Consider the following 21,916-nt stretch of genomic DNA (forward strand, 5'->3'; position numbering starts at 1 on the left):
ATAACCATCATTCCCGGTAAGTTGGCAGTCCTCCAGCTCACTCAGAGTGCGTTCAAAGATAACGGGCATAAGCTCCATGGTAGGAAAGGGAAGGAATTTGGAATTTGGCCATGGTGCTAGCACACAATTGTCTACTCTTCGCACAGTACACCAAGGGATCTTTCAAGTCCACCGACAAGTCCACCATGGGCAGCTCAAAATATGGACTCTGGTGGAGGACATACTCAATGATGCAAAGCCCAGATTACGAAACTCTATTGTGACAGTTCATGATCAAATGTACCTCTGAGATATCCTTGCTGGCATAGAATCGGAAGTTGCAAGAGCGAGGCATTTTAATTTCCCAAAATGAAGCGAAGCTTACTTAAAGACAATCTTGGAACATCATCTTTATTTCATGATCAGCAATAATCCTACTATATTAAATTAAACTAAAATATAGGTGGGAACGGGGCCCCCTTCGAACACTATCTCAGCGCGGGGGGAAACAGAAGGGGGGTTGTTGATGCTCGGGGGAATGAGGATATCTCGCTGGCTTGGGTCCCGCGACGAGCGACTCCACCGCGACCTCGGTCGCGTTACCGGCCTCCACTCTCCGCAGCTCCCCGACTCTGACACGAGCGCAGACCTCTCGACTGCCTTCGCCGCCGCCACAACTCTCCAACTCTCCCACTCTCCACTCTTCTCAACTCCGTCCAACTGCGATTCAGAAACTCTTTTTCTCTCCCGATTCAGAAACTCCCTCAACAACTGCTCGACTCCTTCTAACTGCTTTCCTCTTCTCAGAAACTCTCAACTCTTTCAAACTCAACTGCCTTTTCGGCGAGCGAACGCGGCCCTTTATAGCCCCCGGGGCTTCGCTCCTTCACCTTCGACCCTTCACCTCTGGCTGGCTCCCCATTGGACAGAGGAAAAGTGGGCGTGAATGATTCTTGATCCGATTTCTCGGAAAAGGCTGGTGTTTTTGCACCCGCTGCTCGGTGCGCGCCCTGTACGAGTCCAGGATCGGTGCCCACAAGCGGCGCGGGAATGGCGGTGATGCGATGGTTGCGAGAGCGAGATGTGACGGCAAGGGTCGTGGCTGTTGTTGTGAAGCGGCGTTGCGGTTGGTGGTTGTTGTGTGTTGGCTGTTGAGACGTGGTTGGTGGTGGTTGTGGTGGTAGTAATGGCGGCTGGTCCAAAATAAAGATAGTAAAAGAAAAACGGCTATCTAGAGGGGTCGCAGCCCGAATGAATGACATTTATTCCCTCTAAACAACGGGTTTGGGCCTAACTACACATATACTTACAGAGATAACTCACCTAAGGGACCTGAATGGTGGTTTGCGAATTTCGTCAACCACAACAATATGTTAGTCAGTTTGTATGTTTTTCTGTAATCACATAAAAAATTCTGCAGAGCACAGTTATCATCGGAAATTTTTGTAACTTCACATATCAGAGGCTTATAGAGGTCCCTTTCAGTGCACAAAATTTTGAAGGTCAAGGTCAAAGGTCAAGGTCAAAGGTCAAGGTCACTTTGTCGCAAATCAGGGGAGTCGACGAAACCCTTATTTTTTGAGTAATTTTGATCGGATCGTCTTCAAACTTCATGGGAATATAGTTCATGGTCTGGCGCTCAGCTGATTAATTTTTGGTGGCGATTGGCCTTGACCTTCATGGTTAGCGCCTCAGGTCAAACATATTTGACCCCAAGGTCAAATTTTCAAGTTTTAGGAACCTTATCGTGTAGTACCTCAAATTGAACACCTCGATGAGTGCTTTCTAGATATGTCAAGCTTGAGACATTATGATGTCATTTGGTGACGTTATGAGGCAAAAGCATATTTTTCATGGTTACTCTGTAGAATGATTCTCATCGGAATCTCTCGTAGGCAGATATTCCTCAAGGAGTCGCACCTGGTGGATAGCAGCTCTGTTCACCTCAGTGTGACCTTAAAGAAGTCACACGTGGTCACCTTTTGGCAAGATATGGGTCACCCTGTGGGTGACATTGGTTTATCTGTTTGTTTGTTTGTTTGTGTGCAGGATATCTCAAAAAGTTGTGGACGGATCCAGATGAAAATTTTGTGGACATGTTGGGTGTGTCACAAGGAAGAATTGCTTCAATTTTGGTGAAGATTCCGGATCCAGATGTGATAAAAAAAATTTTAAGCGATTCTTGAAGCGAGATAAGGCTAAACCGATAGATATAATAACAGGATACTTCCAAAAGTTGCGGACGGATTTGGATGAAACTTAGTGGACAAGTTGGGTGAGTGACAACGATGAATTGATTCGATTTTGGTGAAGATTCAAATCCGGATCCAGATACGAGAATTATTTCATTTTTGAAGTCATTCTTCACCATTGAGAGATAGGGACAAAAACTATATATCGCAAGTTATTGAAAAACGTATCGGGTCCGATATGTTCTCGTGGATCAGGCGTTGCAGGGCAGAGGTATGCGCTCCACCGAGTGCCCTTCTAGTTCCTACTGTGAAAGCAGTAATGCAATCGAGGAAATTCCAAATCATAATTATTTTTTTTACAAAATTCATTGTGACGTCATTACACGCACGAGGTAATCATGCAGGTGAGGGAATATAACGCAGGTGAGGAAATCCATTACCTATTGCAAGGAATGTGAATGAGCTAATAGTATCTAAATATAACAAGCTGTTCAACTTTGAACTGTTTGCTCCAATTTATTGAAGTTGGAGTTGAGTCGAGCTGCCATCTTGTTAAAGTGCCCATCGGTCAGGGCACTGTATCCAAAAACACACAGTCGTTCAGAAGAGATGTTAAAGACAGCTGTTTAATCTGCTTTGCAGATCTCTATCCGATAATTTCTTACGAGAGTCCACTTTTATGTTGACTGAGTTTGAAGTTAGTTTAGAAATTAGAAATGAAAGGGGTCGGGTAATTAACATTGATGACCTAGCATCATTTAGACCATTCCTGGTTCCTCGTAAGAAAAATACAGCATTACAAAATGCTCGACTCATAGTCCCAGTCACATAGTCTAAAGTCTCAGTCCGAGTATGAATCCTTAGTCTTCAAGTCTGAACCTTTACATTTATTCTTTGCTTAACAATCACACACACACACACACACACACACACACACACACACACACACACACACACACACACACACACACACACACACACACACACACACACACACACACACACACACACACACACACACACACACACACACACACACACACCATGCAGCCAATTTTCTGTCCTGTATCTAAGGATGAGCTTGTACATGCCAGGTGTGATTACATTAAAGAAAGACACAAGGAGATACCAATGTACTTTCAGGTGACCACCGAGGATATGATGAGACAACGACCCTCCGATTTATAGACTCCGACAGGGTGCATGTGATGAAGGCCAACCGCGGTTTTCGTCTGGATGACGAGACTGGGATTATTCAGAGACAGGTGCGCTCATTCACGGTATAACAATGACACCATTACGATTACACGGACTGTGCTGCACAAGCAGGACAAGCTTCAACACGACATCAATGTATCATTGTCTGCGGCAATTTCCTCACTCGAGCGCGAGGTTTGAGCTCTGAAATGTTTTCGGTTTAATTTTCATTCGTAACTTCACCAATGGATCAAAAAGTCAATTTGTCAAAAATGTCTTTTAGAAATGTATAATATATAATTCCGAAACCGTAGCACATAAAAGCCATGAGGTCCGGTCTCGAAACTTTTCCCGCCAGAGACAACTTGCACTACCTTACCCTAACTGCATTCAAAGGGATAGGTTGAGACAAGAAAAGAGGCTATTTGCCCAATGATACCTGATTCATATCCACACCCCATTATCCAACCACTTGATCTCTGCTATGAACCATTAACATTTCATGACGTCATAATCCCCTTAACCACATTTCATTTTAGTGAGTTGGCGGCACACATGTGGCCATGGTAACGACCAACGATTTTTATTGTAATATCTTTTGCGACCACAGATTGCAGACGTGCAGATGGGATCATCAGCTTTACATCCCTTCCAAAGGATGGTGTGCTGCACAATGACGTGCCCCGTGCTTACCCCATTTATCAGCTGTTTTACTTGAATGTGATAACGGCCAACGCCTCGAGTAACCCTCACCCTCGAGCCTCAACTTTCCTGGTGGGGCATCTTGCCAAACTTTTCTTGCCCAATGTGATTCAAAAAAACGACAAGTTTGCAGATACGACCACTTGAATAAGCTTGCAATGTTTCACCACAGGTCATCATGAACCTCCAAGTAGCTTGAAATGATCTCAACTTGCCTGCTAAAGATTTCTGGCAGGGGAACTAAACTCACAAAAGGCAAGGACAGCGTCAAACTAGAGGGGGAGCACTCGGGAGAGTGCAAAACCTCCGCCGCCAATACTGCTGGGTCACTCAAGTGAACCTTGTATCTTATTCATTAAATATGTCAACAGTGCTGAGAGTTATAGCTCTTTTCTCCAACATTTTTTTTGGGGGGGGGGAGGGGGGGTTGGAAATCACTTAAAACATGTAGAAATGCAAAAAAAAAGAAATCGAAATTTTGTTGAAAAAAAAGTTGCAAAAATTTTTTTTTCTCTAACAATTTTTTTTGGGTAGGGGTGGGGGGGTTGGAAATCACTTAAAACATGTAGAAATGCAAAAAAAAAATTTCCTCTAACAATTTTTTTTATTTTTGGGGGAGGGGGAGACCAAGTCCAAAATGTAATGGCATGATCCTTGGACCATACCTAACCCCCCCACTAAGTTTCGTCGAAATCCGTCGAGGAGTTTTTCCGTAATACTGTTCACAAACAAATAAAAACCAATGTCACCCCCAGGGTGACCAGTATCTTGCCAAAATGTGAACATGAGTGACTTATTTATTCGATTAAAGTTACTCTAAAAATAAGGGTTTCGTCGACCTTGATGCTTGACCTTTTTGTGACCTTGACCTTTGACCTTGACCTTTATATTTTCGTACAGTTCATGGTATCTCTCCAGGACTGTTGTACATGAAATATCAAGAGATTTTGATGAGAACTGAGGAAATAAAATTTTCATGAAAAATCAGTTTTTTCGTCATGATATCATCAAATGACGTCAGTGTCAAATTTTTGACAGATCTGGAAAGCACTTATCAAGCGCTTTCATATGAGGTATTACTCGATATGGTATCTAAGATTTCAAAATTTGACCTTGGGGGTCAAAAACTTTCGACCTCCAGTGCTAACCATGAAGGTCAAGGCTGATCGCCACCAAAAATTAATCAGCTGAGCGCCAGACCATGAACTATATTCCCATGAAGTTTGAAGACGATCCGATCAAAATTACTCAAAAAATAAGGGTTTCATCGACTCCCCTGATTTTCGACAAAGTGACCTTGACCTTTGACCTTGAAAATTTTATGTGCTGAAAGGGACCTCTATAGGCCTCTGATATGCGAAGTTACAAAAATTTCCAATGATAACTGTGCTCTGCAGAGTGATCGATACGTGATTACAGACAAACAAACAAAAAAAAAAAAAAATAAACATACAAGCTGACTAACATATCTTGCAAAAACTTCGATTTGGCAAGATAACAAACAAACAAACAAACAGAAAGGGGTGAAAACAGTAACCTCCGATCTTCGATGGCGGAGGTTAAATATCATGAAAGGCCAGTCATCATCTGGATATTCTGGGGAGAGCTAAGGAATTCCTGAGTCACACCAAGCTCAGGAAAGTGTACAAGGCTTTCTCATGGAGCTCCGTAGAGTATGGCTCCCCACTTTGGCTGGTGCTCCTGCTACCCACCTTACTTTGCTCGAGGTGGTCGAAAACAAGGTCTTCCACACCATTGTTATCACAAAGCAGGAGGCGGATTCTCAAAGCTCATCTCTTTCCCACAGATGACAAGTTGATGGGCTCTCCATTTTATAAAAGCTTGTCTGGTCTTGACCTTCCAATCCTCTCTTACTTCTGCCCTCCCAAACTACCCCAGGTCACATGCATAACTCGAGAGTCCTCACCTGCTCACCCTCCCAAAATCCAGGATGGTTGCTCACTTGCATCCATTCATCCCTTTATTCTCCTGATTGTGAAACAGTCTTCCTGTGTCCATGATCTCGTCCTCCTCACTTCAGTCTTCCAAATACGCTGCCCATCACAACCACATGCACTCACCATGTACACATCCAGGATCTCTTCTACAAATGCTATTGCTTTCCCGTTATGCTCCTCTCTGAACAATTGTTACTCCTTTCTTGTGTTATTATGCCTGGTGTTGACTTAATGGTTCGGGTGGCGGGCTTTGGATCCTAGGGTCGTGAGTTCAAATCCTGCTCAGCTGTTGAATTAATACCAGATGGGGTTAACTCGGCCTGTCATCCTTCCAAGGTCGGCAGAATGAGTTCCAGCATGCTGGTATACTGTGTCAGAGTGGTGACCCATCCAGGATTGTACCCAATAGCCAAGGAGACTGCTTAGGCAGCACCAACGCTCTGCACAGAGTATGGTCCCAATCTCCTCTCCTCCTCCTTGTGTTATTCCTCCTTTACTCCTGTATATGCTCATCCCCACCACACCCTTCCGTCATTTATGAACCTGCTATCCTTTGTCGTTCAACTTCTCCACGAGCCGAGACCCTTGTATAAAAAGAGCCACGACAAAATAATATATAGCTCAAGGGTGTTGTCCAGAGGCAGCCAGGGACTCACATCCGAGGAGAGCTCGATAAGTCAGCCACCTCCCCTGCCAGCATTTACTCGCAGACATTGAATACTCTTTTCAAAAAGAGTCGGTCGTTGTTTTTCAAGAACACAGACCAAAGTCCAAATAAATTCCTGCTCTAATGTTCAAGTGCATTACATCATCGACATTGCTGCATCTCACTAATGATGCAACGAGTAAAAAGAAATGTCGAGACATAGATTTAAAAAAAAAACATCGACAGAGATTGCAGAAATTAATAAATAGTATGAATTATTGGCGAAGGACAAGTCAGGATCTGTAAGATGTCTTCGGGCAAAACTGAACATGGAATCGAAGGCTTGCCTGCTACCTACAGTTTCCAACAATGTTGTATGGATGTTAACATTTGTTATTATGGTGTTATAAGCCCGTCCCCCAGGGAGTGGAAGACGTGTGTGTGTGTGTGCGCGTGTGCGTGTGTGTGTGTGCGTGTGTGTGTGTGTGTGTGTGTGTGTGTGTGTGTGTGTGTATGTGTGTGTGTGTGTGTGTGTGTGCGCGCGTCTCTGTCCTTGCCATAACATTTTTTTTTCCCCAGTTAAGCGTTTGTCATCAAATTTTCAACAAAGCTTTATTATGAGAATATGGAGAAGACAAAGTAGTAATTTGGTCAAAAGGTCAAAGATCAGGGTCACATAAAATCGTTATTTTCATCTAATTGACCTGAAATTAAAATTTTCATTTGAGCATTTGTTATCACATTTTCAACAAAGCTTCATTATGAGTATATGGAGAAGACAAATTAAGAATTTGGTCGGAAGGTCAAAAGGTCAAAAGGTCAAAGGTACCGTTTAGCATACGAAAGAAGAAGTCAGAATATACGGACGGGCTTTGCATTTTCAGATGCTTTCTAGTTGTATATTTATATCAAGCTATTCTATTATGTTGTCCCTTTAAACATAAGTTGTCAATTTTTTTCATACTATGCAAAAAAAAACATGCTATCGTTGAGATTTCTTCTAAGATTCAGAAACACTTACAAAACTCAAACATTACCCGCCATGGTCTAGTTATGACCAGGAAAGGTTGAGTTATTACCAGCAAAGGTCCAGCCATGGTTCAGTTATGACCAGCAAAGGTTGAGTTATGACCAGCAAAGGTCCAGCCATGGTCTAGTTATGACCAGAGGTCCAGAAATGCAACCTAAAAAGGCTCAAGCACATGGATAAAAACTTAGGCATGACCAGCAAAGGTTCACGCAGGACCAGCAAAGGTCCAGCTATGATGAGGAAAGATCCAGATGTGACTAGCAATGGTACAGGCATCCACACAGACATCACCAGCCCTTTTCTGTGGTATTGCTTAACTGTAAAGAGACCGTGTATTATTATTGTCTAAGATGGATTTAAGGGCCATCAGTATGCTAATAGGTCAGATGGATTGTTAGAAAGACTCCTTGATCCATTGGAATCTCTGCGTACTGACAAAAAGTCGAAACCACATGTATGACCAAGTATCCTGTATTTAGCCAAAGTCCTCTCAGCGATGAGTTTGAATCAGGAAACAACATAAATGTGGACAACAAAATGATCCCGTATGCTACAAATCCACCCTGAGCCACCAAAATAGAATATTCTGCTAACAACTGCTCTTTTATGAACATGTTCATCAGTCTCGAAAACAACTTACATGAGAGGCAACATCAGGTTTTCAATTCAAAAATGGTGATGTGTGGGTTTCAGGATTTAAAAACGACAGAAACAATCATGATTACTGCTCTCTTTTTCGAGTGAAACAAGTTTGTGGACTTGGTATGAAGATTTTAGATCAGCAAGAATATCATTGGATTTTGCATTGGTGTCTATCTCTGTCTCTGTCTCTCTGTCTCTCCCCCCCCCCCCCATTCCCTGATTGAGAGCTGTTCAGACACTATAGTTGTGAACCCACCATTCAGATTGGTTCTGGGCTTGAAAGGTCAAATCCTTGGTGAAGAACAGAGCACTCAATGCACTCACAAACAATGAGAGTGTGGAGAAGACTGGGGAAAGGGATGGGGGACACCAATTACTGAATGAAGTACAAAATCAACAACAATCCCTGCAGAGCAGAGATATCCACGAAGATCAGGATGAGCACGCTGAGCTGACATGTTTTCATTTTAATTGGTAATCATATCTCAAGGAAGACTTAAACAATAGAGGGTGCCAAGAGCCAATGTACAAATCACTGGTGTCGTGGGAAACAGGCGGATATGCGACATACAAACAGACAAAATCAGTGAGAGTCAGATAGGAAGTTGACATGAGGTGGTGGTTGAATGAATGGAGAGAAGAGTGACACTGGACAAGTATGATAAAACAATTCCAGAAACAAGAGAAATGGGGGACAAAGTAGTGGATGAGTGAGGAAAAGTTTGGACAAAATGGTGTTGACAAGGTATTAGACAGATCATGCAACGTTATTGTCATTTTCAAGCATGCCATTAAACGGCAATTTCCCATATTATGCCAAATTTACACAACCATCCATAATTCTCTCCCCCAAAAAACCAACAGAAACAATTCAGGAAAAAAACATTTAAAACTATAAGGGCACTCGGTAGAGCGCATACCCCCACCACGCAATGCCTGATCCATGAGACCATATAGAGCCCAATACATTTTTGAAATATCATGCCATATAATTGTTTTCGGCCCTATCTCTCAATGGTGAAGAATCACTTTTAAAAACTTAAATAATTCTCGTATCCAGATCCGGATTCGGATCTTCACCAAAATTGAAACATTTCTTCCTTGTCACACACCCAACGTGTCCACCAAGTTTCCTCCGAATATGTCAACAACTGTTTGAGATATCGTGCGAATATCATTTTTGGCCAAATCTCTCAATGGTGAACAATCACTTAAAAAATTTGAGTCGTCGGATCCGGATCTGGATCTTTAGCAAAATCGAACCAGTTCGTCCTTGTCACATACTGAACATGTCCACAAAATTTCATCTGGATCCGTCCACAACTTTTTGAGATATCCTGCACACAGACAGACAAACAGACAGACAGAGGGGGGGGGGAAACAAAACCTCCTTCACCTTCGTAGCAGCGGTAACTAGAAGGGGAGCACTCGGGAGAGTGCAAAACCTCCGCCGCCAATACTGCTGGGTCACTCAAGTGAACCTTATATCTTATTCATTAAATATGATGTCAACAGTGCTGAGAGTTATAGTTCTTTTCTCCAACTTTTTTTTTGGGGGGGGGGGTTGGAAATCACTTAAAACATGTAGAAATGCAAAAAAAAACATTTTTTGGGGGGGGGGGCAAAGTCCAAAATCTAATGTCATGATCCTTGGACCATACCTAACCCCCTCACCAAGTTTCGTCGAAATCCATCGAGGAGTTTTTCCGTAATACTGTTCACAAACAAACAAACAAACAGAAAGGGGTGAAAACAGCAACCTCCGATCTTCAATGGCAGAGGTTAACTAGAACGGCACTCAGTAGCATGCATACCTCCACCAGGCTGAACAGTTTATGTTTTGTATCCCATTAATAGGCCTGATCTGGATCCGGACCTGAACCCAAATTGAATCGGCTTGTTTTCACTGAACCAACTCGTCCACCAAGTTTCATTCAAATCTGTCCACAACTTATTGAAATATCGTGCTATATATCGTTTTTGGCCCCATCTGTCAATGGTGAAGAATCACTTTAAAAATTATAGTTGTCGGATCCGGATCCTGATCTTCACCAAAATCTAATCAATTCGTCCTTGTCACAAACACAACCTGTCCACCAAATTCCGTCCAAATCTGTCCACAACATTTTGAGATATCCTGCTCACAGATAGACAGGAGTGAAAACATAACCTCCACCTTTGGTGGCAGAGGTAACTAGAATGGCACTCGGTAGAGCGGATATTTCTGCCAGGCTGAACAGTTTATGTTTTGTATCCCAATGCTACGCCTGATATGCATCCGCACTTAAACCAAAATCTAATCGGCTTTTTATTGTCACCTTACCAACTCATCTACCAAGTTTTGGCCATTTGGCGGAATGTCGAGGTGACATTCCAAAAAAATGAAAAAATAAAACAAGGTACAAAGAAATAACACCGCAATAGTTTTACGGATTGCCATCATGACATATTTTGACATTTTTATCAGAGGTGACTGGCAATAGCAACAATTGTATGAAGATGTCTATGTTATACGTTGGCGAAGATTTGTAGTGTGGGTTGGTGTAATTGGGCATTTTATTTGTTGACGGAATGAGATGGAAAAATGTCAAAATATGTCATGATGACAATCTGATAGGGGGTTGTGGTGTTGTATTGTGGTGTCATTCCTTCCACCCATGGTGGTTATTTTTTTGGAATTCCATCCTGACATGTTGTTACTCCATGCACACGAAGCGAAAAGTGGAGTTAAGCAATTGGTTCATATCTGTCTGTCTTTCTTATCAGTTTATGATTGAGGAACAATTCATTTAAAGTGAATGTTATATTAGGAAAATAAATCGAAACATCAATGGGAAGCCAAGTCTTTCGTTTAACCGTACCTTGGCTCAGAATTTGTCACGATCGCACATGCTCAGACAGGAGTGAGATAATATATTTACTGTCTGCCTGTCTGGCAGTCAAACAAAACTGAAAATCATTTCAAACAGGAAACGCAATAATTTTTTTTAAGGACGTCACAAAGGACACATACGACAGGCATGAATAACTTATGAAACGTATCAAATAAGATGGTGGAAAAGACAGCGCATCAATGGTGGTAAACTTCCAGATTTTTTTCGTACAACTTTTAAATTCGTACATCTTTATTTGATTTCAATTGAATTATACACTTGAACACTGTAAAACACAATTTGCCTTTTTGACACTTTCAAAACCCGTCCATTCAGCAGTACTTATACAAAATGTTACAGCATATTACATCATCTTGACCAATCAAATTTGCTGCCCGGAGACCCCATCCATGAACGTCTTTTCTCAAGACCGTGCGGGGTAAGGTGATCCATGAAACTCTCTCGTGTCCCATCTGTTATTTGTATATTTTGATCAGATTATGATGATAAAATGTAGTAATACTCAGTTGTTGAATTTAGACTTTTGTTTCATTTAAAAGAACGGAATGAGACATTTTGACCAAATTACTACTTTGTAGTAACACCTCACCACCACCTCACTGCCACATTTTAATCTGTCTAAATGAATTATTCCTTGAGGTGAACTCCATTGCCAACGCATTTAATTGATACGATTCCGCAGATTGCCGGATGCCAAACATCACGTGACAGTGCCATAATTCCGCACTGTCAGCATTTCTCAACATGTCCCACTTCTTGGGTTTGAGCAATGTCGACATTATTCATGAAATATATACATACGAGCATGAATCGGCTCGCTATGCTTGCCTCGCCACAAGTTTCTACAGTGGGAAAAACACCTCACCACCACGTTATTAAAAACACCTCAATTCCACGTTATTACAAAAACCTCATGTCCACGTTATTAAAAACACCTCACCACCATGTAATTCAAAAATATCACCACGTTATTAAAAACACCTCAATTCCACGTTATTAAAAACACCTCATGTCCACATTATTAAAAACACCTCACCACCACGTTATTAAAAACACCTCACCACCACATCATTAAAAACACCTCACCACCACGTTATTAAAAAAACATCACCACCAAGTTATTAAAAACACCTCACCACCACACGTTATTAAAAACACCTCACCACCACGTTATACAAAAACACCTCACCACCACATTATTTTTAACACATGACCACCACGCTATTAAAAACACCTCACCACCACGTTATTAAAAACACCTCACCACCACATTATTAAAAACACCTAAATTCCACGTTATTAAAAACACCTCATGTCCACCTTATGAAAAACACCTCACCACCACGTCATTATAAACACCTCACCACCACATTATTATAAACACCTGACCACCACATTATTAAAACACCTCACCACATTATTAAAAACACCAAACCACCACGTTATTATAAACACCACACCACCACATGATTATAAACACCTCACCACCACGCTATTAAAAACACCTCACCACCACGTTATTAACAACACCTAAATTCCACGTTATTAAAAACACCTCATGTCCACGTTATTAAAAACACCTCACCACCATATTATTAAAAACACCCCATGTCCACGTTATTAAAAACACATCACCACCATAGTCTGAAAAACACCTCAATTCCACGTTATTAAAAACACCTCATGACCACGATATTAAAAACACCTCATGTCCATGTTATTAAAAACACCGCACCACCATGTTATTAAAAACACCTCAATTCAACGTTATTAAAAACACCTCAACACCATGGTCTTAAAAACACCTCAATTAAACATTATTAAAAACACCTCACCACCATGGTCTTAAAAACACCTCAATTCCACGTTATTAAAAACACCTCAATTCCACGTTATTAAAAACACCTCAATTCCACGTTATTAAAAACACCTCAACGCCACATTATCAAAAACACCTCATGTCCACGTTATTAAAAATACCTCACCACCATGGTCTTAAAAACACCTCACCACCATGGTCTTAAAAACACCTCAATTCCACGTTATTAAAAACACCTCAATTCCACGTTATTAAAAACACCTCAATTCCACGTTATTAAAAACACCTCACCACCATGGTCTTAAAAACACCTCACCACCACGTCATTAAAAACACCTCATGTCCACGTTATTAAAAACACCTCATGTCCACGTTATTAAAAACACCTCATGTCCACGTTATTAAAAACATCACCACCATGGTCTTAAAAACACCTCATGTCCATGTTATTAAAAACATCACCACCATGGTCTTAAAAACACCTCATGTCCATGTTATTAAAAACACCGCACCACCATGTTATTAAAAACACCTCAATTCCACGTTATTAAAAACATCTCATGTCCACGTTATTAAAAACACCTCAATTCCACATTATTAAAAACACCTCATGCCCACGTTATTAAAAACACCTCATGCCCACGTTATTAAAAACACCTCATGCCCACGTTATTAAAAACACCTGAATTCCACATTATTAAAAACACCTCACCACCATGGTCTTAAAAACACCTCAATTCCACGTTATTAAAAACACCTCAATTCCACATTATTAAAAAACACCTCAATTCCAAGTTATTAAAAACACCTCAACGCCACGTTATCAAAAACACCTCATGTCCACGTTATTAAAAATACCTCACCACCATGTTCTTAAAAACACCTCAATTCCACGTTATTAAAAACACCTCATGCCCACGTTATTAAAAACACCTCATGTCCACGTTATGAAAAACACCTCACCACCATGGTCTTATAAACACCTGAATTCCACATTATTGAAAACACCTCAATTCCACGTTATTAAAAAAACACCTCAATTCCAAGTTATTAAAAACACCTCAATTCCACGTTATTAAAAACAACTCAATTCCACTTTATTAAAAACACCTCAACGCCACGTTATCAAAAACACCTCATGTCCACGTTATTAAAAATACCTCACCACCATGGTCTTAAAAACACCTCAATTCCACATTATTAAAAACACCTCACCACCATGGTGTTAAAAACACCTCAATTCCACATTATTAAAAACACCTCATGCCCACGTTATTAAAAACACCTCATGCCCACGTTATTAAAAACACCTCATGCCCACGTCATTAAAAACACCTCATGCCCACGTTATTAAAAACACCTCATGTCCACGTTATGAAAAACACCTCACCACCATGGTCTTAAAAACACCTGAATTCCACATTATTGAAAACACCTCACCACCATGGTCTTAAAAACACCTCAATTCCACGTTATTAAAAACACCTCAATTCCACGTTATTAAAAAACACCTCAATTCCAAGTTATTAAAAACACCTCAATTCCACGTTATTAAAAACACCTCAACGCCACGTTATCAAAAACACCTCATGTCCACGTTATTAAAAATACCTCACCACCATGGTCTTAAAAACACCTCAATTCCACATTATTAAAAACACCTCACCACCATGGTGTTAAAAACACCTCAATTCCACATTATTAAAAACACCTCATGCCCACGTTATTAAAAACACCTCATGCCCACGTTATTAAAAACACCTCATGCCCACGTTATTAAAAACACCTCATGCCCACGTTATTAAAAACACCTCATGTCCACGTTATGAAAAACACCTCACCACCATGGTCTTAAAAACACCTGAATTCCACATTATTGAAAACACCTCACCACCATGGTCTTAAAAATACCTCAATTCCACGTTATTAAAAACACCTCAATTCCACGTTATTAAAAAACACCTCAATTCCAAGTTATTAAAAACACCTCAATTCCACGTTATTAAAAACACCTCAACGCCACGTTATCAAAAACACCTCATGTCCACGTTATTAAAAATACCTCACCACCATGGTCTTAAAAACACCTCAATTCCACATTATTAAAAACACCTCACCACCATGGTGTTAAAAACACCTCAATTCCACATTATTAAAAACACCTCATGCCCACGTTATTAAAAACACCTCATGCCCACGTTATTAAAAACACGTCATGCCCACGTTATTAAAAACACCTCATGCCCACGTTATTAAAAACACCTCATGTCCACGTTATGAAAAACACCTCACCACCATGGTCTTAAAAACACCTGAATTCCACATTATTGAAAACACCTCACCACCATGGTCTTAAAAACACCTCAATTCCACGTTATTAAAAACACCTCAATTCCAAGTTATTAAAAACACCTCAATTCCACGTTATTAAAAACACCTCAATTCCACGTTATTGAAAACACCTCAATTCCACGTTATTAAAAACACCGATACTCCACGTTATAAAAAACACCTCATGTCCACTTTATCAAAAACACCTCAATTCCACGTTATTAAAAACACCTCACCACCATGGTCTTAAAAACACCTCACCACCACGTTCTTAAAAACACCTCATGTCCACGTTATTAAAAACACATCACCACCATGGTCTTAAAAACACCTTATGTCCATGTTATTAAAAACACCTCAATTCCACGTTATTAAAAACACCTCAACACCATGGTCTTAAAAATACCTCAATTAAACATTATTAAAAACACCTCACCACCATGGTCTTAAAAACACCTCACCACCATGGTCTTAAAAACACCTCAATTCCACGTTATCAAAAACACCTCAATTCCACGTTATCAAAAACACCTCACCACCACATTATTAAAAAAACATTACCACCACGTTATTAAAAACACCTCACCACCACATTATAAAAAACACCTCACCACCACATTATTAAAAACACCTCACCACCACGTTATTAAAAAACATCACCACCACATTATTAAAAACACCTCACCACCACGTTATTAAAAAACATCACCACCAAGTTATTAAAAACACTTCACCACCATGGTCTTAAAAACACCTCAATTCCACATTATGAAAAACACCTCACCACCATGGTCTTAAAAACACCTCAATTCCACGTTATTAAAAACACCTCAATTCCACATTATTAAAAACACCTCAATTCCACATTCCACAGACCACATGTCGCTCTGGAGTCAGGCTTGTTTTAACTGATGATATGTATGTGAGTTGCCGTATTGTCATGATTTACACCATTCAGAATTCAAACATTTAGTTCGCAAATTAATTTATAATATTCGTGACATTACATTTTTATAAGCAATTGAATCTGATGATTGAAGATTCACGGGGGGGGGGGGGTGGGGGTGGAAGTGAGCAGGATCAATACGTGGGAGAATTACATGTCTGCTCCATGGATCACCCAGATTGCTCAGATGGCATGGCACTGGTACGGTTCACCAGAGGACCTGGGTTTGATTCCTGGTCTGGACATGTATTTTCCCACATATACCATACATATAATCTTTGTTTGCCTATTCACTCATATATACATATGTATATATATATATATATATATATATATATATATATATATATATATATATATATATATATATACATATACACACACATATATACATATATACACACATATATATATATATATATATATATATATATATATATATATATATATATATACATATATATATATATATATATATATACATATATATATACATACATATATATATATACACACATATATATATATATATATATATACATATATATATACATATATATACATATACACACACACATAAGACACTCAAACTTCTGCAAAAGTGATAATCATTGTAAAAGTATCAGTGCATGAAATTCTACATGTGACTTTCTTTACATCAAACCTGGAATCTCACTATGACTGGCAGGATACACAAGAGATTTGCACACTTGCCTCTGAGCTGTGTAGCCTTGGTTTGAATCTTGGCCAAGCTATAAACTGTCATCCTGGTGTTTGGCATTGTCCAGATGATATGCTGAAGTACCCATCTGCCGCACTGGTCATTGGTGATATTAAAGATTCCACATGTCTTTTGTGAAGAGTTGGTGGGTTATTTCCGACACACTTAATTTTCCGATCAGTGCCGCCTTCAGTGAAACATTGGGCCTGGCCAATCGGTTCTTGAAAGACTTGAGTCAATAACTTTCCCCCTGCCGACTACCTCACAAGAAGGTGGGAATAATTGTGGCCATTAAAAGTTGTGATCGTATCATATGACTTTAAAGTGTCACTCTTGTGCATAAGTTGGGTGCTTCTTCTTTATTTGTATGCAGCACAAGGCTGTGAGGTAGCATCATTGGCTGAGGGTGCAGCCCTCTGCTGGTTAAGGCAGGAATTTGTAATTTGTTCAGGGTGCTGGCAAGAGCTCACTGACTCTTCACAAAGGACATCATGGGATCTTTAACATCAACCAACAAATGCTAGCAGACGGGACTCCCTTTTAATATTCATCCAAGAGACGGCACACACACACACACACACACACACACACACACACACACACACACACACACACACACACACACACACACACACACACACACACACACACACACACACACACACACACACAGATGAATCACCTTGTCTGTGAATCACTTGGTTGACAGGTTATAGCTGGGTCAGGATTCAAACCCAGGCCAAATAGCTTTGAGGCGAGTGTGCATTTCTCTATGCCATCCTATCAGCCCAGTTGGGTTCTCCATCAGAGTGTGGACCTTTTGGAGGGACCTTTAAGAACGTTCGCTGTTCTGCGAACATGGACATCAAAGAGCCCACTGTTCGCCTTTCGAAAAGGGTATGCCATTATGTGCTTTCCCTCCCGAATTCCAATTATTTTTTCTCTCCAGCGGCACACCATCAGCGGCACAGCCAGGCATAATGAATAATGCAATCAGCAGACCTTGCACACAAGTGGATGGATCTTAAAGTGTGAAGGGGAAAATAGACCAATAACTGCTAAACTCAGCTCATGACCTAGATTTAGTCATTTCCTCAACCATTTGCTTACTGAATATCATATACATATCGTATAGAATAAGTGTCTGGAAGCATCTACTCTATATGCTTTACTTTTACAACCAGTGCTTTAAGTACAGGTAGTCAGGTACATCTCTGCAGGTACGTTTCTCTCTACTTTGTGTCACAGCTGTCAGGCAGCAAACAGAAGAGGAAATGAGCATAGAGTACCACCACACACCATTGTTCTTGCTGCCACCAGTGCTGAAGGTGGAACTCAAATGGGCAGCTTGTTTGGTTGGTGATGTGAGCGTTGAACTTAGGGGAGCAATCTTGGATGGTGGTGCCTCCATGCCAGCGGCAGAGAAAGACCCAGACCCTGTCATGGGAATGTGACCACTGGACAGCGTGAGAGATCCGGTGCTGCGCTCCATATCCAACATCCAACATAGCTCCTTGAGCTCTGTGTTCTCCTATAAAAGTAAAGGACATGGAGCAGTGCATAAGACTGTGCATCATGGCAATTGTAAAGTAAGAAAAAGCCCTCACTGCACAGTGACAAGCAGAGACGAATAAGTTTACATGACTGGTCTGTTTCAAAACCACTTTCATTGGCAAGTTTCACGACCAAATGATCATCCTGCCACTCTGATATACTGAACACATGATCACAAGAGTTACAGGCAGGCCAAACTCGGTTGAACCACACCAGACAAGGCCACGTTGGGTCACATAACAAACCATGTTGGGTTAACAAACTCAAAACAAACCAAAGCGTACGAGGTCACATAAAGAAAAAAAAACACATTGGGTCAGAACCATAATGAACGAACCCACAATAGGGCAATCCACAACATACCAAGGCAAATGACGCAATCCATCCATTTCATGAGAAGTATTTCGAAAATAAAAAGTGAAAATATTGCCAATTTCCATGTCTTTAAGAGGTTTACGCCTCCAGAGAAAAATTCCAGAGATGAATCAGGAATTTTTTTTGGACATTCCACTGTTGAGTGTTTGTTCGGAGAAAGATAAACGCATCCCGTAGCAGGGACGTTACAGAACTATAATTTTAACTTGATTGCGCATCCTGAGCCAAAATCCATAACAATATAATCTGAGCGCCACACTTAGCCCCGAGTGAAGGCTCCAGATCTGGTTGGAGGTTTGGGCCAAGTTCACATTCTCCAAAAAAGCGCCACCTTCTCAACGGACAATTGATGGTGGTTGTGATGGTGGTGACCCCTTGCATCTCGTCCATGCCATTCCCAGTCAGACATTTCCCATCACAGGTTTTCTTCTCGTCTGCGTCCTTGCACCCAACCGATTCGCACAGGGATTTTCACTGCGAGTGATGGCATCGAATGAAAAACGTCACGAAACACACAAAGGGACGACTGAACGATGTATGAAATCACCAGGATGTTGATCGAGGTATGCCAATCACCGTGGGACACAAAAAGAAGTTGACGTTTCGAGCGTTGACCCTTCCATTTGACCAATTTCACTCCGATGGAGGGTTTACACACGGAACGTCAACTTCACCTTGCTTTCAACAGCGATGAGCATACCTCAATCAACTTAGGTTCATTTCATCCATCGTTCTACCTGTCCGCCGATGCAGATCGACACTTGTCTTTACCAGCAAGTAAGACGAGTTCTTCATTCTCTCAAGGGATCTGTCTCCGGCTCTCCGTTCAGCTCCACACACGTCCTAATCACAACCCCCCCGTCCCTCTATTAATGATTGTGGTTTTTGGTCAATCCATGGAGAGAGCTTGCTGGCCATTCCAACAGGGTACTGTGAACGATTTCAAATTTACACATCACGGTGCTCTCCAGCTTTTGTACACATATCGTGCTGAGAAAGGGTTCAAGTTCAAACAGCACAAGACTGGTTGTTGACGTTCGTTTTTTTGTGACCAGCTGAGATCCTTCCATTCGACCTGAAGCACTGAACAGTGACGAGAGAGAGGAGAGAAACGAGGTCCGGTTCGCTGTTAGAAACGAGGTCCCGCTGCTCGTGTCACAAGTCTGTCCTGAAACCTGGAAAGTATCGCCACGATACCAGCGAGCCGACTGTTGTAGTTTAGCTTTCGGAAAAAAAAAATCAGAGGTCAGGAGTTCATAAAAGGATTTAAATGATACATCGGAATACCTTTATGACGTAATTTTGTATTGAACTAGAATGGCACTCAATAGAGCACGTACCTCCGCCAAGCTGAACAGTTCACCTTTTGTACGCCATTGATAGGCTGGATCGGGATCTGGATCTGAAACAAAATCGAATCAGCTTGTTCTTGTCAGCGAACCAATTAATCCACCAAGTTTCATCCGAATCCGTCCACAACTTTTTCAGATATCGTGCTATATGTCTTTTTAGCACAATCTCTCAATGGTGAAGAATCAGTTAAAAAATTATCAGATCCGGATCCGGATTCGGATTTTCACCACAATTGAATCAATTCTTCCTTGTCACATCCCGAACCTGTCCACCAAGTTTCATCCGAATCTGTCCAACTTTTTGAGATACCCTGGACACGGACGATGTGAGTGCTGAACTCTGGGAAGCAAGCTTGGATGGGAGTGTCTCTACCATGAGACAGACAGACAAACGGGGGTGAAAACACAACCTCGATCTACCTTCGCTGACGTAGGCACCAATTCTCCACTGGGGAGGATGTGGCCATGGCTTCCATCCCAGTATGCACGGACAACAAGACTAAATCAGGGTAAATGATTGTCTCATTTCATTCGCGTGTAAATGTGATTTACAACAAACGAACCATTCATTCATTCACCACCACTGGTGCCTCTCTCCCCAACACCCCACAACTCACCCTTTCCAAGCATTCCCGACAGTCCCACATACAGTGCGGGGCACCGACCAAGCTTTCCCTCTCATCTCGATCACTTCCCACGGAGGATCCAATCGCTGGACATTCCTCGGGGTCAAATTAAAGCAGCACCATACACGGGAAAGGGGGACGGGATGGGGGGGGGTCAGCACCATACACGGGAAAGGGGGACGGGATGGGGGGGTCAGCACCATGCACGGGATGAGGGGTCAGCACCATGCACGGGAAAGGGGGACGGGTTGGGGGGGTCAGCACCATGCACGGGATGAGGGGTCAGCACCATACACGGGAAAGGGGGACGGGTTGGGGGGGGGGGTCAGCACCATACACGGGAAAGGGGGACGGGTTGGGGGTCAGCACCATGCACGGGAAAGGGGGACGGGATGGGGGTCAGCACTATGCATGGGAAAGGGGGACGGCGTGGGGGGTCAGCACCATACACGGGAAAGGGGGACGGGATGGGGGGGGGGGGGGTCAGCACCATACACGGGAAAGGGGGACGGGTTGGGGGGGGTCAGCACCATGCACGGGATGAGGGGTCAGCACCATGCACGGGAAAGGGGGACGGGTTGGGGGGGTCAGCACCATGCACGGGATGAGGGGTCAGCACCATACACGGGAAAGGGGGACGGGTTGGGGGGGGGTCAGCACCATGCACGGGAAAGGGGGACGGGTTGGGGGTCAGCACCATGTACGGGAAAGGGGGACGGGATGGGGGGGTCAGCACCATACACGGGAAAGGGGGACGGGTTGGGGGGGTCAGCACCATGCACGGGAAAGGGGGACGGGATGGGGGGGTCAGCACCATACACGGGAAAGGGGGACGGGTTGGGGGGTCAGCACCATGCACGGGAAAGGGGGACGGGATGGGGGGTCAGCACCATGCACGGGAAAGGGGGACGGGATGGGGGGTCAGCACCATGCACGGGAAAGGGGGACGGGA

The 21,916-nt window shown here is 42.2% G+C and overlaps 1 protein-coding gene across 3 annotated transcripts in view; it reads right to left on the reverse strand.

Moving 5' to 3' along the window:
- LOC147011868 (uncharacterized) overlaps positions 1-21,916 on the reverse strand; it is a 52,460-nt gene that overhangs the window by 22,271 nt on the left and 8,273 nt on the right. For all 3 annotated transcript variants that reach the window (XR_015051755.1, XM_085857369.1, XM_085857368.1), the window contains exon 3: positions 18,357-18,588. Coding sequence is in view for 2 of the 3 variants with exons in the window: in XM_085857369.1 (XP_085713495.1) it covers positions 18,357-18,588 (232 nt within the window). In the remaining variant the exon portion in view is untranslated. The remainder of the gene's footprint in view (positions 1-18,356; positions 18,589-21,916) is intronic.

Source organism: Eptatretus burgeri, chromosome 15 (genome assembly GCF_056783735.1).
Source record: "Eptatretus burgeri isolate ZD-2024b chromosome 15, Ebu_testis_v1, whole genome shotgun sequence".
NCBI classification, from domain to species: Eukaryota; Metazoa; Chordata; class Myxini; order Myxiniformes; family Myxinidae; genus Eptatretus; species Eptatretus burgeri.